The sequence below is a fragment of the Micropterus dolomieu genome, linkage group LG09, assembly GCF_021292245.1.
Source record: "Micropterus dolomieu isolate WLL.071019.BEF.003 ecotype Adirondacks linkage group LG09, ASM2129224v1, whole genome shotgun sequence".
NCBI classification, from domain to species: Eukaryota; Metazoa; Chordata; class Actinopteri; order Centrarchiformes; family Centrarchidae; genus Micropterus; species Micropterus dolomieu.
In genome coordinates this window covers 24,777,348-24,802,015 of record NC_060158.1, presented here as the reverse complement: position 1 = coordinate 24,802,015, position 24,668 = coordinate 24,777,348, and the positions used below count along the sequence as shown (strand labels likewise).

The 24,668-nt window shown below is 39.0% G+C and overlaps 1 protein-coding gene across 1 annotated transcript in view; it reads right to left on the bottom strand.

The window, feature by feature from the left end:
• The window catches only part of khdrbs3 (KH domain containing, RNA binding, signal transduction associated 3), a 108,625-nt gene that overhangs the window by 14,685 nt on the left and 69,272 nt on the right, over positions 1–24,668 (bottom strand). The window contains exons 6-7 of the mRNA XM_046058091.1: positions 23,651–23,831; positions 8,024–8,106 (exon numbers count right to left, since the gene is read on the bottom strand). Of these exons, the coding sequence (XP_045914047.1) occupies positions 8,024–8,106; positions 23,651–23,831 (264 nt within the window). The remainder of the gene's footprint in view (positions 1–8,023; positions 8,107–23,650; positions 23,832–24,668) is intronic.

Genomic DNA, 24,668 nt, shown 5'->3' with positions numbered 1-24,668 from the left:
ACTGAGCTTTACAATGGCCATTGTATGTACAATAAAACTGTAACCAACAATTATATTCACTATTGATTAATCTGGCAAAAAAAAAAAAATATTCCAAGGTGATATTAAAATAGCTTATTTGGCTGACGAACAGCCCAAAACCCAATGATATCCAGTTAAAATTATAATAAACACAGCAAAGCAGCAAATCTATCTTTGAAATGCTGGAATGAGTTAATTTTTAAGTTTTCTTTTATTTATTAAAATCAATCATTATCATTTTCTGATGGTGAGTCTGGTGATTCTGAGCCCGGTGTGGAAAGTCAGACCTGATCTTTTGAGTTAAAATAGGAACAGTTTTGGGGGCATATTATGTAGGATAGTAAGAGAATTTATCATTTGACAAAGCACTCTGATAACCACCTACAGCCAAATGTATTTCATTTGTTATGGACACATATTTCAAGATAATTAAGGTATCAGTAAATCCACTGATGCGGCTTTACAACCTTTTGAAGAGCAGAAGCCTTTTAAAACCATCCTCTTCCTTTCTCTTCCTGTTCACAAATGGCAGGCCTGTTTCTAGCATAAGCCATTGGGGTAATACCATGACAGAGAGACTGTAAATTGTTCTGCTTGTTATCCTCCGGCAACTGAAATCCTGCCACGCAGTCAGAGCTCAGATTGGTGACTGGGAGCTCCTTAGGCTTCGAGAAACATTGTTAGGAGACTTCCACATACGCACACACATGCACCAGCATACACGCACGGGCGCACACACATGCTCGCACCCTCCTGGAGGCCCTGCCGCAGCTGGGACCTGCTATAACTTTCCTCAGGTTCTGGGTGGAAAATAATGCACCTTTGTCCATCACAAAGCTAAATAGGACTGTGACTGTGAGGAGGAAGCAATGGAAGGACAGTATTATGTTGCAGTATTAACTGAGGTTGCTAAAATGCAACAATAAACATAATTTATAGATTACTGTATGTACCACAGACCTGTGGCTTTATGATAGCATTAGAATGTCTTTTATGTAAGTAGTTCTTTATGTGCTGCCTGCAGGACTAAACAAAAGGACCAAGCGAAGATGTCACGCAATGTATCTTATATTTATGGATGGCCCAAATTGTATCAAATTAGATCATTTATCACAAAAACAAAGAATAATGCTTATGTTGTATACGTGCACAATGTCAGCCTGCAGTAACAGTATCTTTTCAGCCAAATCCAGGACACAGGACACACAAATAAGAGAAAAACTAAGTGAATCAGCTGTCTCTGGAGGCGCAGGCTGGGCCCTATTAGTTGCTTTGTCTCCCGCCAGATAGCAGACATGAAAATCTCTTTGAGTCGACCCAGCCTCCAGCCTTTACATGATGGACTCCATTTTTCTTCTGTTCCACCACCAAGTACCAAGTACCCCAGCCCCACCCCCACCATTATTCACAATGCTGCTTTTAAAACAAATAGCTGCAGATTCCTGAGGCGGACCTGCGTTTTCCCCAGCAAGCATCTCTACATCTAAGCAGCAACACTTCAAGATACATCACTGTGTTAGAGAGGGAGAGGAAGTGTGTGCGTGTGTGTGGAGGCGTGTGATCTGCCACCACCCCCACCCCAAAAAAAACAGATAGCACAAAAGATGGATGAAGCCTGGGTGACATTCTGACTCCACCACAAAAGAAAACATTGACCACCCTGCTAACAAAAGCCAAGGGACAGAATAATGGTTTTTTTTTCTTCTGTGTCTGTTTTCCTTTTTCCAGCTGCTGTCAATTCAATCCAATTTTGACACACTAAATGTGGCAACAATCATTCTTTCTTTGAAGTGGTGCAGGCAGGCATACATATTTGTAGCACATTGTGTGCTCATCAAATACAGTGGGACACCAACAAACCAAACGGAAAGCCTTTGACCTTGTGTGGCTTGGAGAGTGTGATACCTCCCTAGATAAAATCAATATTCTGCATTTAGCTTTGCCCTTTTTTAAAATGGAGCAACATACAGGACTGTTTATTTTGCATCGACATGAGAAACACATTGGAGTGTCATTGAGTCTGCTGGGTTTGTTTTGGGATCAGAGATTCAAAAACAGAATACTGTTTCAAGATCCTGCGATGCATCCGATCTTTTCTAAACCTGGCTGATTGCTTATTAAGAAGTAGGGTTCAATGTTAAATTTTGCTTTTTTAAGGGAATCTTAAAGGACAACCCAAAGGTCAGTCAAAACATTTCACACTTCACAAAGTACTTCATTAACAGGAAGTGTTCTTTTGAGTTTCAAACAGGGCAGAAAATGAGCATAAATGACTCCTAACAGCTCATGCACCATAATCCAGCTGCTATGAACCTTTAAAATCTCAATTCTACCTCATATTCTTTTACATTTACTCAAGGCCAAATGGCCAGACTGCAGTGAAGTCGCTGGCATTAGATGCTGCTCATTTAGACCAGGAGAGACATAAATACAACACATTGCATATTCAAGTGCTTTTCAATTCAGTGCACTCACTGAAGCTGTTTGAAGTACTGTCATTGTCATGTTTTTGCCCTAGTATGAACTCAAAAGTATAACATGAGAACCCAGAGTTATTTATTACTTGTAAGAACACTCTTGTTAGCTTTATCTAATGCAGTCTAATACGACCAACCTGTTATATATCCTACCTTCATGGAGTCTGTGAAGGTTCTCAGTCATCTAGGCCATTGCTATCTAAGGAAGGTTAAAATCAAGGGCAACTAGACTGGTTGAAGAGACTTGAAGATGTTTTGCCTCTCATCCAGAGGCTTCTTCAGTTCTGACTGACTGGTAGGGAAACCCAGCTATTTAAGATCTGTGGGGTGACTGTGAAGAAGATCGATACAGCTTGGTTCGTTAGTGCTCCTGGCTGTTGTGTTTGAAACACCAACAGGTCAAGTCTGAACGACCATTGTTGACATTCTCATGAGGCCAAATGTGAGTGTTTGTTTAGTTTCCTGGGAAGGGATGAAAGGACAGCATTGCAAGTGGGGGATAAGTGGTGTCGCAAACCTTCTCCCCTGTTAAGTGAAAGTCTTTCCATTTGGGTGTAAATGGCCTCCTTGACATCTCTTTCAACCTCCTCCCTGTCTAAAATATGTACATGGTGGTCCCTAAAGAATGTCCTTTTTTATTCTGATGCAAGTAAACTGCTGAGTCTTGAGTTGAGGTGTTCAATGTTGGGCCATGTGTTTTTGTGTAGAGGCTGTTTCATTTTCCCCAATATACTCTGTATGTGCATTCCTTACTGCATTGGACAGCATTTACAAGATTGCTTTTCTTGTGTTTGGGTGTGCGGTCTTTAGGGTGGACCAGTATCTGTCTTAGCGTCTTCTTGGGCTTAAAAAACACTGGGATGTGGTGAAAATTCTCCTGAGCTTCCCTGATACTCCAGACATGTATGGAATCACAATGTTTAATCTTCTTTTGATGGCACTAGCATATGCTCTGGTGGGTAGTGGGAATTGAAAAGTAGGTATTGGTCTGTTTGTGTGGGTTTCCTGTATACTCAAATGTGAAGGCTCTTGTTCTCTTCAATGTGTATGTGAGAATGCCAACAATGGTCTTTCAAACTTGGCTTCATGTATATCCAACAACCATAATGGCTGTCATCACAACAGCAAGGAGCAATAACAAACCAAACTGTATCGATCATCTTGACTATGACCCCACAAAGGTTAAATAGCTGGGTTTCGCTACCTGTTAGTCAGAACTGAAGAAGCTTCTCAGATGAGAAGTGAACTGTCTTTGAGTATCTTCAACAAGTCCAGTTGCCCTTGATTTTAACCTTCCTTGGATACCTTCATGAAGGTTATAATTTTCAGTTCAGTTAAGTGATGCAGGGAGTCAACTGTATGATCATTTTGGAGGATGTAGTTGAACTGTATTGCATTACATAGAGAACACTTTCAATGCCGACATGTTTAATATTATTTATTTCTACAATACACAGTATATGGCACCCACGGTATGGTTAGGGAAATATTGTGTTTATTGTGGTTTAAATAAGACAACAAAAAACTGCAATTTTGTTGTTGTTGTGGTGGTGAATGTGTTAACAAACATTTGCCTATTTACAGATCCAGCACACAAGGAGCAGTTCGCTTCTTATCCTGGTTGACCTATCAGCTACCTTTCACACAATCAATCACTATCCACTATCCACCAACTTGACAATAGGCATCTTGGGCAAAGCACTCCTGTGGTTCAAATCTTACCTCTCTGTGCATTCCTACAATGTGTCGTGGCAAGGAAAATTGTTATTCTCTCACTGCCTCTCAACAGGTGTGCACCAAGGCTCGGTGCTAGGACCCCTTCTCTTCTTAATTTACACCACCTCACTGGGGCCGATCATTTGCTCGCATGGCTTCTCTCACCACTGCTATGCAGACGAAATGCAACTCTACCTATGCTTCCAACCAGATGACACCACTGTCTCAGCATGAATCACTGTCTCTCTGACATATCCGCATGGATGAAGGCTTGCCACCTTGAACTAAACCTCTCTAACACTTAATTCTTGGTCATTCCAGCCAAGTAACCGCTCTACCATAACATCAAACTAGAAATCGGCGCCTAAGCCATGGGTGTCATGATTGATGACCAACTGTCCTCTTCAGACTGTGTTGTCTTGCGATGAAACCCCTACAAATGGTCCACAATGCAGCAGAGCGTCTGGTTTTTGATCAACCCAAAAGGACTCAAGTCACTCCATTACTCAGCAGCCTCCGCTGGCCCCCCATGGCCTCTACAATCAAATTCAAGTCACTAATGCTTGCAGACAGAGTGATTACTGGGTCTACACCCATCCACCTAAACTCAATTATAAAAGTTCGTCCAACGAATGCCGTCTGGCTCTGCCATCTCTACACACAAAGCAATCTGAGTCCCTGATGTTCCCATCTGTAACACCACGATGTTGGAACGAGCTACCACATGCCATCAGAGCAGGGCCTCCATCTCTAAGTTCAAGAAGCTCTTGAAAACTCATCTCTTCCAAGAACCCTTCTTCTTATAACACCACTACCTCTAATCTCCAACTTGAACTTCCTGTGCTCTTTTTCTTGTATCTTCTTACAATTCTTTTGCATTGATTGCACTATTCGTTAACTCTTATTGTTTCCCCTAGGTATTTACCCCATTGATGTTGCACGTGCTAATAGCTCGTACTAGTATTTATTGCCATTCTTGCTAGTATCTTGTAGATCTCTTACTCTATTTATGCTTTATTGATGCTTGTATGTTGTTCATCAAATGTAAGTCGCTTTGGATAAAAGCTTCTACAAAAAAGAGTAAATGTAAATGGCTGTCTGTCATACCTGGTGAATGTAAGGGTATACAACTATAGATCCCGTTCCTGAATTGAACCAACGTATGGATGATACATTGTTTAAATTTTCCAACTGCGTTCACAAAGGTAAAAACTTCGGCCAGAAATTGTAAACAAAACCCATGTGGTGGAAATGTTTGGTTACAGGTCATATAGTTGGCAGGTACAAACAGCAGCATAAAATCTTTTATGTTTAAAAAATCTGTAATGTATCTCCTTGAATGAATGAATTAATGTATATATATCCCTACATGCTACATACATTAAAATGTTCAATATATCCGGTGCTGACCTTTTGTCAAGAATAAATATTACATATTATAATAATATGACTATTATTATTACATATTGTATGTATTTTTTGTTATAGTATTTTTTTAATATGTCGTTCTTGTTTGATTGTAATTCTTCTATTCTCTATATCCATACTGAAAATCAAGATCCCTTTGACTGGCTCGCACCAGTTTGAGTCTAACGTTTACCCCAACTTAAACAAACAGCACCAAGGGGGTAAACGCTCCAGGGTTCGTTCAACTGGCATAGACAAGGTGGGTGTGAACCCACCCTAAATCAAGTATTCACTAACCTTTAGCTCGGTTTTTGTCTCCACCAACCAACAGAGAAAAACACCTGGCTCTTGAGCTGCTGAATGCTCCGCTATGTTCACCGGCTAGTTACTAATTTTGTCTGTCCGCTGTACAGTGGGTTTATCAGAGCTTGTTCGCTTCACCTCCTGGTAAGGGTAAAGTGGTTAATGACAGCTATGAGTTAAACAATAACGTTTTGGGCCTTAAAAACAATGAATTAAAAGAGGCTAAAAGTAAAGTGTAGCTGAGGGGAACCGCAGAGTTAGGTGATAGTTTTCTGTATGTTAAAATAAGCAACTCCTTTCATATTACAGAGACTTATTCCATCAGGGTACCCCCAGGATTCTCAAATTTAATACCAAATCTAAATTTAAGAATTTTTAAGACCTTTTTAATACCACCAAGGATGCAATTTAATACCAACTTCACTGCCGTTTAATGGAAAATCTGTTTTAATTTTAAGCCAGAGAACATTATTTACGAAGTTACCTGAATTTAATAAAATATTTTATTATAATACATTCGTATTTAACACACTATAGCTTTTTGTGGTGTTTTTGTACTTTGATAGGATATAATGAATAAAGGACTTTGTGTCACTTTGTGTTGAAAAGTGGTGGGGACATAAGGGTTCAGATTAGGGGTGTGACACTTAGCTCACATGCACGATTCACAATATTGGGTTCACGAGAACAAGACAAGAAGACATTTTAACACTATTTGATGAAATATTCAATGCTCAAATACATAAATGGGGGTCTGAGCACTAAACACTTAATTTCCTGCATTCTGGAGAGATTTTCTGCACCAATTTATGGTAGAATTGTCTTTATTTAAATAAAGTGATTCAGATTGTTTTAGCTTAAACTTTTTTGAACAATGAACATTTATGTCTTTTATCTTTAAATTGCATTGCATGTTTTCTTATAGTGCAAATAAACCGTTCTCAAAGTATTTTCATTAGTTTTTTTTAACATTTCTTGTTGCAAGCCATTTTTCAGAACATATTTAACAAATGCTTTTTAAAAAATTGAAGGAGACCTGTCCCCACTATCCACAGTGTAAATGACAACTATGAAATGAATACAATATTTGTGCACTAAGAACTCTTAAGGGGTGAAATCAAAAATACAAACAAATTGTGTGGTATGAGTTGTTGCAATTAGTTACACCTTGGCTAGATAAGGTAATGTAATATAATATGCCAATTTCTTCAGTGATTATTCATCCTGTTCTGTTTTTCTAAAGCATCTAAAGGCTGCTTGAAATATAGTATTGGCTTGAAAACAGCGGGGATAAGGAGTTGGGCTCCGGTTTGTTTTTCCCTCGTTCCCGTGATCGGCGCATCTGGGTGATGTAAGTTTAATGTGCTTTAGTTTGATGTTTCCATTCACATAACGTTACCCCACAACTCGTCTCACACACACCTGTCTCTCCATTGCTGTTCACTGACCAGTAACCTTCTGCGGGTCTTCCAGCTCTGCTGTTCCATTAGCGCACGCCGATCAGCTTGTTGTGCTAACCTCAGCGCCACTGCCCTCAGCCTCGTTCGTATCTCTGGCTTTCTGAATTTCAGACACTTGCCCATTCTGAGTCGTCGAGCTAACGTGTAGCACGTCAGAGACGTTTTCTTTTTTTTTCTAACAACTGACTGATTCGCGCAGAGCTGGATGCCAGAGCTGTTGCACCGCAAAAACTTCACAGTTCAGAGCGTAAAGCTGAACACTGACGTAAACAGGAACATTACCTGTACTGCTGTATAACATCAGAGTCACACCAAACGGAGTAAATTATGAAGTCTCACACACACAAAGTATTAATTTATGATGTTACAGCATTAATTAAGTCCTACGAAAGGACAAGAAAAAATTTCAGATCTTGGTAAACGAAATTTAATACTTTGGTAATGAAATTTAAGACTTCTAAGGCCTTATTTTTGGAATAGGAAATTTAAGAAATTTAAGACCGTCATTTTCCACCGCTCTACATAAGAAAGGCTCTTCCTGTCCTGAACCTTTGGATTGGGTGAGTTGTATGCTGCAGATGTGTCCAATATGAACAGTATTCCTAGGAATATTAGTATGGGTTATTTGAAAAAACTTACTTTTGTCCTTGATTGCTGTAGTTGTTGTCATACGATTCATATCCTTGGTCATCGTAAGCTGTTCCGTAGCCGTCATCATATTCCTGAAGTAATAGAGACAAAACACAACCAGTTACTAACATTATAGAGTGAAGAAGCCGAGAGGACAGATGTCAGATCAGAGTTGCCTTGTGCTCTATTGTTTGGTTTAATTGTGAGCTAAACACATTTCTGAAATTGGTTTGCAACCATTTCTAAGGCAAAGCCTTAAACTTAGCACAGATATAGGTCAAACTGCTTCATCTGCTGCTGTTGGTATAGCACCCTATGTGCACTACTAATAGAGTGGCAACTGACTGACAGAGGGATGTAAAGACTCTCGCTGTGGCAATGTTTCATCAGCACCTCAAAGGATGAGCCTTGAACATCTGTTTGTGGTTCAGCAATCTGCCCCGTCCCCCTTCTGCACTCCACCCAGACCCCCGCCAAGAGGAACATCAAAGCAAACCAATGCCGCACCCGTCCTAATTTGGGATAAATGGGACTTATGTTCCACAAAAGGCATCGACCCCTAGCGACACATCTCTCATCCCCCACACACTTCTTTTCTAATTCCATCTGCCCTTGATTTGCATGCTTGAAATTAATGTCTGTAAGATTTAGCACCAGAAGAAAATGCTCATCGCATCCATATTATTAAGGCTCTAATTCCTGATTAGAAACATGCATTTGCCAAGTGACAGTATTTCAATTGACTCTTTTATCTTTAATACTCCAGAAACAAAGTAAGTGTAAAGAAACTACATTTCACTCTCAACAAAGTGACCTGGATGAGGTAATGCTTTGTGGGTAATATATTTGGTGCAACAGTTGCTTGGACATGGTTTTCTGTCACTATTAGGGAAACACTTGCGCTTTAGGAATCATTTTTACATTCTCTAAAAGTTCCTTGATCATCCCATTGGGTTGGTTTCAAGACTACTTTGTGATTTCTTTGTTGTTTGCATGTCATTGGGAGGTCTGCTGGTTTTTGTGGAGGTCTTTGTCAGTTCCCTTCTATTTGTGTTGAAGTAGCTTGGAGGGAATTAAGTCCCTCCTGGCATTTGTAATTCTTCAGTTACAAGAGCTTGTGCAAAATAACAATTCCCCATGCTAATGCAAGGACTAAGTTTAGTCAGCATCTGCACTTGTGACGATATTAAACCCCTTGAACACTTTCAAAAACAATAGGAGCAGTGGTTTTCAAAAAGCAGTGCAATTTTGTCAAAAATGATTAATTAAAAACACTTTTCAACAGGCAGATGAAACTGCAGACTTTGATTTGCAATTTCCTATCATAACCCTTTTCTGCCTCACAAAACACAAAATAATAATTTCCCTTGTAATTTCTGAATAGTTTTCAATAGTCAAAGATAATCATCACAACACAGACAACAGTTAATTGTTAATATTTAAATGATGCTTTTTGGAGGGCACCGGCTTACAGTAAGAAGGCAATCTAAAATAATCTACAATAGAAGGTGAACAAGTTGGCATGGATTTTGATGATGATTTCTGATTGTAATGATGTTCAAATGTTTAATTCAATCAAGCTATGCAACAAATATTATAAAAATGCTCCATTTTTTTGCGATAGAGGATTATTCAACTTAAAGGTCCAGTTTGTAATATTTCTGAGGATCAGAAATGCAATATAAGATCCATAACTTTTTCAGTGGTGTATAAAGACCTTACACGATGAACCATTATGCTTTTATTATCTTAGAACAGGGGTTTTCAAAGTGTGAGGCGGGCTTCTAGGGGGCCTCCAAGCAGTTTCAGGGGAGGCTCAGTGGATGGAAATGAAACAATATGACATTACTTATTGCATTAGCTATCAAAAGGAGATCACATAGAATAGCCTACATGTATGAGACTTCAGAGATACAGTAGTTTTTGGGAACTGTTTTCCCCCCATCATAGTCAGAAACTAATAAAGACAGACCTTTTATAAAACTATTTGGTGCCGTCAGCAGTTATGTCAAACAGAAATATTAGGCTATTTTGGAAAAAAAGTTGAGTGTCTATGGGATCACAAAATATAATCACGATCCCATAGGCATCCAGGAATTGAGCAAAACTTACCAAGTAAACTAAAGATGTGGTGGGGGGCACCATTTCCCAAGCTTTGTCTGAGGTGAAACCGGCAGTCTCAGATTTTGAGAACCCCTGCCTTAAATTTAGGCATTTCTATCTACCTAACCGCGGATTCCCATTACATGGACGTCCCCATGTTGCACCACCATGTTTCTACAGTAGGCTAAAATGGACGAACAGCGCTACAGAACGCGTTTCGTTACCATGTTCATCTTCTTCTTCTTCTTCTTCTTGTAGAATTCTGGCTGTGTAGGCGCTCAACACTACGTTGAATATGTACATTCAAAGAAAAAATAATTAATCGGAGCCATTTTTTCATCCATTAGATGGTGGGTTAGAATATAAGACAATTATCAGACAATATTTGAACTAAATGTTAAGGTGTTTAGTAAGCTCAGTTGGTAAAGCGCAGGACTCACACCTAGAAGGCTGTGTGTTTCATCCCATGTTGCAAGAATTTATTTTCCCCTCTTCAACAATTTGATCATGAAGCGACTGTTTCACATGCTTACAATAAAGCATGTGCTGCAGTGTATGTGTGTGTGTGTGTGTGTGTTTGATACGCATCCATCAACCTATGGACGCTTTTTTATTTCCCCAGTATCTCCAGGCAGAGGACATTCAGGGGAATCAGGTTTTATTTTAAAGGTGCGTCAGGTAGGCTACAGACTTGTTGTAATGTCATTTATTAATTTTTCAAAGTAAAAGCTCTCAATTTACATCAAAAGAAGGCACTGCTGTTAAAAAACATTCTCGCGCTTTTATTTTGCAGGCAAAACCACTCAAAAGGAAGTGATTATGTAAGCAACTGTTGCTGTCATGACTGAGATCTATAATATCTGGGCGCGGGCCAGATATTATTACTGGCAGGCCGTTTTGGCGAGGGTCCATAATCACCAAGAGAAGTAACGTGTTTCCTTTGTCAATGATGTAAGATTTATAATGGACTGTGGTGGAGAAACAGTGCCAGTGTTTCACACTCTTGGCTTACATTTTCCATGTTTTGGCCAAGTCAACATATGGTTTTACTGAATAATTAAGTAAATATAATTTCTTAATATATCTACCTAAAGAAACCTAATTTCTTGACTGGCTACTCTCTTCTGTCTCATAAGAGACACCTTTTGTGCTGTGTCAGCCACCGTGTCCAACGCTCTTTGAAACGGTAGGGGGCAGTGGTAGACTGGACAGTTGGTTGCAATTCGCAACTTCGCTGCTAGATACCACTAAATCTGACACACTGAACCTTTAATGGGGATTTTCAGGTCATTTTTATCATGTTGTGGTGCTTCACTTTTTTTTTAACACGTGTTAAGTTATTTTTTCCGTCCAAAATACAGACACGGATGGGTACAGAGGGCCAGTCTTAATTAGGTACTGGCTCCTGATTGGACTTGATACCAATGAGCTCCTTCTGCAGTCACTGTTGTAAAAGAGAATCATTATTTAAATTGTTGAACATTCTGCATTTTCTGTTTACCTACCATTAAAGTAACTTATTTACTTTAACTTTTCAACTAATGATACGTTCCTTAGCGATGCACAACTGCACCATGGGTGTTTTTACATCATTTGGACTGTAGAGCAGTCAGTTTGAAATGCTCTGAAGAGTGCACTAATGACAGCAAAGCTAAAAAAAACACAGCTAGTTCTAGTTATATGTGTATAAATGTTGTGTGTGCCAAGGTTAACATTGGCCACCTAAAGGCAAAACATTTCATATACTTGCAGTGTTTTGGATTTTCTGAGCAGAGCCGCTGTTGCTCTATAAATGGCAAATTTAAGCGTCTGAGTAGCATTAGTATCGATACTGCAAGGATCAACACCAATAATCAGTACCGAATCTGCTTAAAGGATCGGTTTTATTTAGAGGACCGATGTGACAGAAGAACAAGGCCTCAGTCATGAATATGTTAGAGATTTTGATACTGAACTCTGTAGATCAACAAACTTCATGCTCTCATTTTCTGTCTGAACATCTTGGTCTTTGGAAACACAATATGATTTTATTGTTATTATTTTAATTGGCTGGCCCTCCACTTGTCGCTTGCTGGTATGATCAATTGTGTAAAAATGTCCTGGCATACTCTAGATTTTTATTTTATGTCAAATCCCAGTCTTTATTCCTAAATCTTTTTTTAAGGAATTAAATAACTGCACATCTACCTTTATTTGGAATAAAAATATATCCCAAATAAGGAAGGAATATTTGGAAAGAAAAAAGGAGGATGGTGGTCTGTTCTTTGTATTATTATTGGGCAGCCAACATCCATAAGATAATACTTTGGATCACTGTTCCATGAGACAACTGTTTAGTGTCTCACTGAACAGCTTTCAAGTCACTTTGCTCTTTAATTTGTGCCCCACTTCCCCTTATTAAACATCATTGGACAAACAACCCAATTTTTCATGGTTCTCTAAGGATACAGTCTCAGTTTAAACAACAAGCTCTTAGTACTTCTCCTACTCTGGAAAATGTCAACTTAGCACCATCTCTCACAGACTCATCTTTTGAACTAAGTGTGTGAAGGACCTTTTTAAGGAAGGGCACTTTATTTCCTTTGAACAGCTAAAGAAGGGGTTTAATATCCCTCAGTTGGGTTAAGATATTTACAGGTGTGTAGTTATATCAAAACCCACTTCTCTCTAACAACCTCACAGAGTACCTGGATAGATCAATGTCTGAATGGATCCAGTTGGAAGAGGTCTGAACTTAAAGAGGCACTGGGAGGAAGAGTTGGGTGATGTAGAGACAGTGGGCAGTTAAAATGTTACCTGTGAAAGATCACTGTGTCGTTTCTGAAACTCTTGCTCTAGTCTAGGTTGCTAAGCTGGTTCGGGAACATGTAGCCTACAGCTGAACTGAAGCCGTGTTTACCGGCTTGTCAAGACCCGCCCTACTTTGCTTCTGATTGGCAATTAGTCCTTAACTAGGTACTGTGCATGTGCAACTCCCAACAAAGATCTTTTAGAAGTGAGATGCATCACTCCAAAGCTAAAACAGAGCAGTCAGCACACAGGGTGAAAAGAGGTGCTGCAGCAATGTGCAGTATGACAAAAAATATGGTGTTTTTTGAAAGTTAAACCATGTAAACATATTCTGGTACAACCACTAAATACAATTATGAACCTGAAAATGAGCATAATACGATCACTTTAAGGTTCTGCATAGACTACACCTATCTGTGAGTTGGCCAAGTTCCCTTCCATTAATAAATCATAGCCAATGGTTTTTTGTTTAAATGTGCCTGTGTATGTATCTTTCTACCTAGCAATAACTGTAATAATTATTATTTGTATGTTTATCTTACTGTGGAGTACTAAGCACTGTTGTTGTTATTGTACAAAATATGTGAAAATCAATAAACATATTTGAATAAGTATAAGTGTGTATGTGTGTGTGTGTGTGTGTGTGTGTGTGTGTGTGTGTGCACATACACACAAGCAGCTGTATTTTGTCTATGAATTGTTAACACTTTAGCATTTCAAAGAGGTGAAAACAACAAAAAAACAATGCAATATACACAAGTTGCTCAAAGCCACGACTAAAGTCTTTGAAGCTGACACAGCTTTAGCTAAAAGGCAACTACTGAAGTAAGTTTGTGCATCGCTAGAAATGTCATCCCATTTGAAATTGAAATAATGTTTTTGACAGAAGCATACCTGTTTTTGTCACATAACTCAGGTATTTAAAGGTTGTCTCTATTATACAGTGCTTATTGGAGGCTGGAATAAACAAGCTTGGTTATAAATATTGAATGATAGGAATCTCGGCACGAGGACAAAAAGTTAAATCACATCGTTGTGATTGTGAAGTCAGCATCAGTTGTCAAATATAATATATTCTTTCTGTATGAAAACATGAGGACAGTCAAAACCTGTATGATGATTAAGTAAACTGTCTCCACTGGTTACTCCATACTGACCACAGATTTGTTACACATAAATAAATACACACAATAAATACATAACTGTGCTTGCCATTCAGACACATGATCATAAAGAAGCTCTCAAAAGGGAAAAAAGCAATGTGTTGCCTTCATTTTACACCGCTAACAGGTAACTTTCTACTAGTATATGGCATACATCCACTTTGACTTCTAATACAGCAAATATGTCATGGTAACTCAAAAACTAAAGATGTAAAACTATCTATACATCACGCACTGCAATTCAAATGTAAACTCTTACTCTACTGTTCATTATCGCAAGATAAATTAACATAATCAGTTAGCACCCAGGCAAGAAGCTTCTGGTATGGCAGGACTAAAAATGGAAAGTGAACTTGTGATTGTCAGAAATTACCAAATTCTAAGCTTCTTGGCTGCAGAGTTATATTATTTGAGGTGAAAAACACACTTAACAGACATATGACTGCCTTTGGGGCTGAATATTCAATGGTTAAAGACACAGAGCAGCAGTGTCATGAAATGCTGGCAGTAACATACTAAAAAGGTGGGGCTAATTAAAAATAATGAGCTGCGTGGGCTGTATTAGTCATATTAGCCACAGATATCATGAACTTTTATCACAGTTTAATACAAGTTAGGTTATTTCAGTTCAACACTGAGACCCCGTAGAGATCTTACAACCAACACCTTTTTTCTTTTAATATATACATTATTATATACCTATGCTAACACTTTGCTGATTTTCAACTGTCTTTGTATCATTATTGTAATGTGGGTAGTATAACACAAAAGAACAATGGTTAACTTCGTTCCATTTTGCCTGCACCCAGAGCTCCCGGTTAATTTGTCGGTAAAATGTTCAAACTAGAGATTGTAGTGGAGAAGTGGAGTCGCTGTGTGTTACACCTAAGATCTAGACCACATATGGTTATGAAAAAGTGCTCGACACAGACTTCAGGGTGTTTTGTTACTAGCATGGCAACATTATCGTGAGAAAACATACAATACACTTTTTTATGAAGTCAGTTAAGACTAGCACATACATGCCCCTGTTTGTTACCCAGCAGTGCTATGAAAGCTTAGCCTACGTTAGCAGCTCTGACAGGCTTTTTTTTGTTATGTTGGGGATGTTTGGGAGTGAGAGTGGCCTTGGAAGGCTACGGGCCCAATGCATTCTGGTTGTTGTAAGTTTTCTACCTTTTGAGCAAAGGGAAATACCCCAGCACTATTTTCTCTCTGTTTTCTATGGTCATGTAGCACCAATTTAAAAAAATATTTCTTCTGCAAAGTTAGCCAAGTTTAAAACACCATCTTTGAAATATCCCTTTAATAAGACATGTCTGAATTTAAAATAGTAGTATGTAGTATTCCTTACCATACTTAGTCTTGGTATGCTTCTGTATATTATTCAAGTTGCATTGTGATGTAAGCATTGATGCAAAAAAAGTAAAATAAATAGACAATACCTGATATATAAACATTGTTGGCTCAGTCTGCTCTTCCTATATGGAATAAGTTTAATATTCAAGAGAGAGAGTGAATTCATTCACCCATTCACACACACTCACACACCCATGGTGAAAAGCTATCATGGAAGACACTGGGCTAACCTTCAGGAGCAATTGTGATTCAATGTCCTGCTCAAGGACTCTTTGACATGTGAACAGGAGGAGCCAGGGATCAAGGCCTAACCAACATCCTCTTGAGCATCCAGAGGCTGTTCAAAAAATGGCAGGACCTTGTCAGTTGGTTCTTAGAGGTGGAAATGCATTAGTGCTAATGAACTGAAAAATATAAGCTGCAAATTCAAAACATACCCACATCAGGACTGTTACACCTGACAGCCTGATATCTGGGACTGACATGAGATTATGTCAGAGAAAAAAACATGTGAAAACATGGCATGACCGTCATACCAAGACTTAAATTCAAAAGGCCTTCTAGCGAACCCTAGAGACCGCGATTATGCCTCATTACATGCCACAGTACTAAAGTGTTTGGACAAAATTACCAACAGTATAATGGTATTGCCAGGAGAAACAGCATGAGGTCCTTAAAATCTAAAATGTTCATCCCCTCAAAACTCCAAATAAACAAGAGGAAATCCTGCATTCAAAGTTGGCAGTTTAGCCTAAGGCTGGCGCTACAAGAAAAATAATGGAATGACCAAAATGCAAAAGGTTCATCCTCTGGGAAGCATGAATGTACTCAGTAATTTCATGGTAATATGATATTTCTTGTGAACAAGTGTGAATTCTGGCATGAACGTGGGCTGGGGAAAAGTTGGGGGGTTTGCAAAACATTGGACATTATGGGGGACAATGAATATCCACCATAATTTCACAGAAATCCTTCCATTAGATTTGCAGGTAGCAAGCAAATGTGAAAAGGGTTATCAGAGTTTTCAGGTATTGTACTCTTGGTACGTTATTAAAAAATTAATTTTCAGTAGCAATTGAAATATATGAACTAAAGGGTATTGTTTCTTGTCATAAACTATGCTGTGTCATAATACACAACGCCCTATATTTAATGCAGAAGATACACAGTGTTAGCAGAGCAGTGCTAGATACCCTGATTGGTTTTCAGCACAAGCCATTAATGTTCACAGAGTCCTCCTCTTGCCTCAATGGCGACTCTATCTATGTGCCATCCACTCACACTGGACAACACTGTCTGGTATTAAAGACCACATTAAACTTTAACAATGGCATGTTATTGCCATTTATTAGAGCAGCTACTCTATAATTAAGTAACAAGTGAGCTGAAAGGAGGAACATGCTTTGTTTATAAATCACATTGGCACATTAAAAATTATTTTTTTCTTTGATGTCTGACATGTAGAATCACTTTAAAATGCAAGGCACACTGTGATGACAGTGTGATTATAATGAAGTTATTGTAATATCTGATGTGTTTGGATTGATATACCATTTACTCAATAACAATACTGCAACAGTGTTGTGTTTCCAACACAAAACAGGATTAGTGTGACAGTGAGAGGTTGGAGGGGGAGAGAGAGAGCAGCCCCTAAGTGAGTCTTTCATTTGTATGCCAGTGGATTGCTGAGAGGCGTGTTGTTAAAAGATAAGGACTGGCCTCTGAGGCCACTGGAGACTACCAGAGGGCCTGGCACTGCATGTTACAACAGCAGTATCACAGCCGCTCCAGTGTGCTCTACAATACCACTGTAAGAGATAGGATGCCACTGACACCCAGAGCAGGCGCTGGATTTGTTCCCTGCTCACTGTACTAAATCCGAATGAGTTCAACAACACACTGTCCTCACATTATGAACTTTGTAGAGAACTGCACATGCTGCATGGCCTGTGCTAAAACCCAAAAGGTGTCACAAATGCAAACAACAAAGCCAGAAAATTAAGCAAATCAAAAGAAGAAGAAAAGCCTTGTTCTTCCCAGATGACTTTATTACGATACCATCTGTTCAAAGAAAAATGTTGCGCCTCCGCACAGCTGTGCCAAACAACGCTCTTAACTCCTTAACAATAAAAGCAAAATAACACCCCATGATACTGCTCAGCGAAAACAAATAATCCAGTATTTGTAACCCTCGGTCATCTGTCTTGGTCTCAAAATTGCTCAAAGCTATCTGCATTCATTTGGCTCTTCCTGCCAGCAAATTTCAGAAAGCTGAACAGGCTGGAATTTGCTGAAGCTTTTCCGCTGCAGGGATAAAAATACTGCTCAAGCTATCACATTGAGGACGCCAAAAAGTTGGCCCATACATCAAGTTGAAGTATCACTACTCTGTACTCTGTCTTAACAAATGTCTTTGCTTTCTGTACTGTTACTTCACCATCTTTGTTTTTAAACTTTGGTAAGTTTTAAATTAAGCTTATTCACATCTGATAAGTATTATCAGGGGAATGCATGTCATTAATGAAATAGCCCTGCAGAAACACACCTGCCCTGGAAAATATTGTAAAGTTCAGTATCACTAGCTCTGATGCAATTAGCTGAACTCGACTGTTCTTGCTTGCTTTGCAGAGTCATGTGGGGCTGGAACCTATCCAAACTCTCATTGGGCAAGAGGCACGGAACATCCTCGATGAGGTCCCCAGTGTATTACAGGGATAACACATGGACAAATATTTACACCCACATTCACACATACAGGCAAATTTAGAGTCCTCAGTTTACCCAGCCTGCATGTATTTGATCTTTGGGAAGAAACCGGGCCACCAGGAGGAACCCAAGCAGGCACTGGGAGGAAATGCAGAAAGAATGGCCATAGGCTGACCAGTGAGTTGTGAGGTGGCCACAGACAGAAATGACCACATTTGGGATTTAATATCTCATAATTTCATCATTTATGATATCCAATATTTGTTGCTGGTCATGGTTTTCAACGATTCATTTCATATTTAAAACCCATGTGAGATAAAAAGAGTGAGGGGCAATCACAAAAGGACTACACTGCTTTTGCGGCCGCTAAACCTGTACAAAAATAATAATAAAATAAAAATGTGTAATTCTCAAAGCACCCGCAAAGTGTGAAATGTAACTCTAACTGCACTGTCAAACATATAGCTAGAGTGGTCTGAAAAGTCGCTAAATATAGCAAAAAAGTTGCAAAGGTGGCAACACTGTGTTTAACATTTTCAACATCTTAGCTTAGCATGTTAGCATGCTAACATTTTCTAATTAGCACTAAACACAGTACAGTGTACAGCAGAGGCTATGTTATTAGTTTTTTCAGGTATTTACTTTGGATCACCAAAGTCATTAGGATTCATCTTTTGGGGACCATGAATGTCTGTGCCAAATTTCTTGGCAATCCATCCAATAGTTGTTGAGATAGTCTGGACCAACCAACTAACACTACCATCTCCAAAGCCACATCTAACTAACTAGCTAGGAGATGAAAGAAATAATTTGTACTACAAAAACAAATCACACAAAATTATTAAGGATTACTAAAAATATTACTCAAATGTCTGATTGACTTTCAACCACATATGATTCACATGTACAAGAGATACAAATATATAGTACATATATAATTAATTGTCTTCACAGGTAGTGTCCCATGTCAATAGTTTTCAATCTTATCTTCATGACTGGTCCAGTTGGAGACAGAGCTTTGTTATTACTCTGAAATATTTTCCTAACCATTATACCCCTTTTAGATTAAAAGGACAAGGACAGTGCCACAGAGAACACGATTCAATTAACAATGCTTGGCTGTCAACAGGGCTGGACATGACATGTGGAGAAGAGCCTGAGGGAGATTTTGTCAGCAAGGACCCACAATGCTCAGAACGGATTACTGTATCTGGAGGATTTAACATATACAATACCAACCCACGTGTATTGCACATTTCTTGGTCTTCTCACCCAAAGGAATTAAGCTTATGTGTGAACAGAAACAAACAGGTACACTTACATATAGCTCTAGATTTAGCGTGAAAGTGAAGTTTAGCTACTGTGATTAGCCTCCACGGATTTCATGTTGGCGCCAAAAAAAAACAGAGCCGAATTTCTAAAAAACAGAACTACATCATGTTTAATTCTTCTCCAATGGGATTAGCTGCAGGTAAGACTGATATCTCAATGCACCTAATCAATTACATGAAATGAGATCCAGCTGCAATCATAGTAACTTCAAGACTGATTGGGCTTCCAAGACTGGATCACGAGATAATATAATTTATGTGATTTTGTTTGGCAACAATTGGATTCAAAGTAATTTGATACTGATGCTTTCAGTACAAATGGAAGCTTTAACAGAGGTATATAATGTAAACCAAAACTCATCTAGACAAAGATACTGTACACCCGTGTGTCATCATGACAAAATCACCATGAGGTAACCTAGGTCTGGTGCTTTTTGTCTGAACAAGATAGAGAAAGAATACCCCTCCAGCTGAACAAATGTTTTGGCCTGTGGCGATGCCAGACGGTAAAAAGAGAATGATGGGAGCATGCATATGAGTGGATGTTAAACAGTGATAAATGAAGGCAGCAAAAAGAAACATTTCTTTATCATTTCATTGATGAATACAAGAACCAATTTGTCAGCGACCGATGGAGAACACTTGTCCTGGAATGGGGATGCATTCACATAACACAGAGTCAAACTCATTCAGCTACTAATTTGCAGTGATGTGGTTAGATTTATCATCTGGCAGATGTTGGGGGTCTTTTTTTCCCCTCCCGGATACACAGGTGCAGGTGTTGGGGGATACAGTTTACAACTGTGACAATGATGGGAAACAGCTGGTCCAGGAGTCATTCTCTACGACCTCCACACATTTGAATTGCAACCTCTGAATAAACCTGTCATATGTGGTTAGGTATTGGCTGCTGGGGCAATTTTCCAACGCGGGCCACCTTCTCTCTCCTTCTATCGGCTAAATATGCGATGTTGATGCCGGAGTCCCTGGGGAACTTTGTCTTGACAGTGCGGCAGGAGACTCTCTTGGCAAATGCACAAAGGCTCTGACTCTAAACCTAATATATTCATCTCTGGAAGCTGTTGATATCATAGCCAGATTCCCATAAGACTGTGCAGGTAAGCTACAAGACCAAATCACAATAATGGATACAATACAAACTCACACGCTTTATGCTGACACCTCATGTAGCAAGACAGAAAACTAAATATAGGTTATGGGGGGCTTTTCAGTGCTGCATGTACGTTTGAGTTCAACTCATTGCTGATATTTAAGCAGCTCTGGTATATTTAATTTTTAAAGGACCAGTTTACCCTGCATATAAAACATTTTTTTCTCACACACAATGGAACTTGGACACGTGGACAGTTTTTATTTTAAGTTATCTGTCTCTAATATTTATGCTGCCACCTCAATATTAAAGGTTCAGTGTGTAATATTTATGAGGATCTATTAACAAAAATGCAATATAATATGCATAACTATGTTTACAGTGGTGTATAAAGACCTTACATAATGAACCGTTGTGTTTTTATTACCTTAGAATGAGCCATTTTTATCTACATAACCGCGGGCTATATTTTGTCGTCATGTTTCTACCGTAGCCGACAAAAACAAAGAGCGGTACAGAGTGTGTTTTGTCATCACGTTCTTCTTCTGCTTGTTTAATTCTGGCAGTGTCGCCCGTCACTACATTAAATACTTACATAGAAGAAGAGGGAATAATAATAATAATAATAATAATAATAATATGCAGTCTCTGAGTAGTCTTCTGGTTTATTAGAAGTAAAAAGAGAAGAGACATTCGGACAAATTAAGGAGCACACGTGTCATTTGGCACGAGAGCTGTCAGCCTGTGGCTCTTTATACCATGAAACCAGAGGAGTCCGTTTATTCTACAGCGCTGGCTTTGGCTTGTGGTGTAAAATATGTAGGCTCGTTGGATTAATTTCATGTAGTTACTCTCTCTCTCCAGCACTCTGTTTTGACTTTGCTGGTTACATTCCTGAGACAATCAACTGATCACTATTTGGCAATTAAACGGTAGCTTACAGCTGGAAGCTCAAATCAGACAGCTAAACCTTTACTGTGCTAGTAGACAAAATATGTTGTTGGATTAGTTTTATGTAGTTAATCTCTCTCTCCAGCACTCTGTTTTGGTTTTGTTACCTTGGTGAGACAATAGGCTGATCACTAATTGGCAATAAAACGGCAGCTTCCAGCATCAGAGCTCAGATCAGCCAGCTAAACTTTTACTGCGTTGGTAGAAAAAATATGCAGTTGGATTGTAATTTCATGTAGTTGTTCTCCAGCGCTCTGTTATGGCTTTGTTACGTGGACAGAAATGTGCCCTTACCTTCCTGAGACAAACAGCTGATGAATATTATTGGCAATAAAACGGTAACAGCAGGGAAGCTCAGATCAGCAGCTAAACTTCACATTTTACTGCCCTGATGGAAAACATGTCTTTCTTTTTTCTGCTAATGGGGATATATAACAAGACCGTGTGCCTATCAAATGACCAATAATAAATACTTTAAGAATTTGCATTAAAAAATGGCTTCTTTTGGATATTGCTTCCCCACTGTGCACACAAATGTGTAATTTGTACTTCAATTAATGCTGAATGCCCATTAAAAACGTTGCATCGTTTTACCACATGCTGAAATTATGGCTGTCAGTACTACTTTGTATTTCTGTTGTATTTTAAAAAATTTAAATTGGTAAAATTTGCATGCTTATCTAATTTATCAAAGCCAGAGAAGCCTTGATCCTCACCTGACAATCTCTTTGTAAACTTCATGTATTATGTGGTTTATAATGGACTGTGGTGCCGAAACAGTGAGTTTACATTGTCCTGTCAGTGGTCATACTTGATGCACTAGATGTGATTTTGAGATGTTCATCATTTACTTTGGTATGTTAGTCCAGATGAGCCAACCCTCCTAAGATGTAAAATACTGTATTATAGGAATATGAGACATCATGTAGCACTTCATTCTTGATGTGGCTGTTGTTTATTAATGAACAAGTAATCATAATAATTAATTAATTAATAATAAAACAAAACATATGGTTTTACTGAATAATTAAGTAAATATAATTTCTATCTAAAGAAACCTGATTTCTTGACTGGCAATCTCTTCTCTCATAGATGACTTCTTTGTCCTGTCTCAGGCACCGTAACTATACTACTCGCTTGGATAGGGGAGGGGGAGGGGGGGTGGCAATCCTCACCACTAGATGTCACTACAACTTACACACTGAACCTTTAAAGAGATAAGTGGAATACAATTTGTGATGCTCACAATATTCAACATAATACAGTTAATACAGGAACAGTGCCCCCATCGTTGTGGATCATTTGGAAATCTTGCTTTGTGCATCATGTCTGTGATTTCAGATTTGACTGAGAGTGGCTCAAGAGTATGAAGATTGACACAAATTGCAGCAATCAGGTACTAGGGGTTTTAAAGTACTGTATTTGCCTCTATGAGCTGAGTGTCACAGTGACTGCTGCTGCTACAGCTGACTGTGTTGGGGAGCGGGCCAAATCAATGGGCCAAACTAAATAACCAACATTTTGTTGTTTAAAGAATATCGCAATACACCTGTCCCTTTCAGTTCTTTTATTGGATCAAACTTACAAGCATCAATGACTGCTAATTGTATGTCTTAATTCTGTGGATATCAAAGGGGCACTCCACCAGTTTTATAGATGCAAATCAATTTACCCATCACAAGGAGTACTTCTTTTTCTGAGTTTCTTTCTGAGAAAGTAACCCTCATGATGTTAATACAAAAGAAAACCTGTTTTGCAAAGTGGGGGAGTGGAGTTTATGGCAGGCAGAGTTAAGTGACAGACATTACTGAGTTGCATTATGGGAAGGATTTCGGATATGTCAGCCGATACTGCTTCAGTTTTAACCATTCTACTACTATTACCCCAAAACAAATCAATTTGCTTGTTTAGCCCAAAAGACATCCAATTCACTATGGAATAAGCAAATTTCATGTTGCTTGATAAATACATAAATATTTTTACATTATATTTTACTTTAATTGACTAAAGGACTGGTAGTGTCAGACCTTATCACAATGACAAGCACAAGTATATTTGTATTTATGATCAATGTGGACTTGGATCTAGTCCTTTTTTGGGTACTGGGTGGCAGTATACTCACATATTCGCCATATGTGTCCTGAACTATGGGAGGAGCCGGTCGGTATCCAGCAGTTGGGGGGGCGCCTCTGGCTCTCTGAACCCCTCTCCCTCTGGAAGATGGAGCCCGGCTGGGCAGGGCCCCTCTGGGTGCTGCTCCTCGGGGCACCGCTGCATGCAGGGGAGGAACTCCTCCTCGACTCCTGACATAAGACAGAGACATCCGCCAATTTGATAAATTCTGTGAATTATTGGAGAGGGAAATGAATATGTGTGCACAGCTGGGATGGATAAGGTAACATACAGTATATCCTCTTTCAGCAAAACATGTTCATGTGATCTTTAAGAATGTAAAGATACTATTACAAGGATAGTATTATATATCATCAAAATGGGATGTCCACTGAGTTCCAGGTCTTTATGATGAGCTGTTTATTATGCTTGGAGTCTAGCTGCCTCGTCTATTTCCACTCCAGCTAATGATTTCCTACATCGGCCAGAATGACTTGGTACAACCGTGGCGATGAATTTGATACATTCCGCGGGAGGTTATATGTGTAGGTGGAGACAGAGGAACAGCGAGGGTGGAGGGCAAGTTCTTCCAGTCCAGAAAAAGTGAGTCACGTCCATTACTCAAAACACAGCATGTCTTGCGGCTGAATTGCTTTTCTGTCTATTGAGGAAAATGCAGATGAAAAAAAATGGAGTTTCTGCCGGTTCAGCGATGGATGTTTCCTTGTGTGTTTGTTGATTTTGTAATGTTCAGTCTTGAAATAAAGCATCAACGCATTGCATTAGGACATAAGTATGTGGCATAAAAACCATTACCATTCATCTAATGGATATTGTGGTTCAAGTTATGGATTTTAACTTTATTATTTAGGTAAGCAAGCACGACTCTTATCAAGCTCTGCTGCAAAATAGCTACTGTGAGATACTGATCTGTACAGTCATCTAGATGAATATACACAGAACCTGCACTGTAATCAAGATGGAAGAAAAGTCAAGCTGCTTTGTTGGGAATCAAAGGCACTCTGACC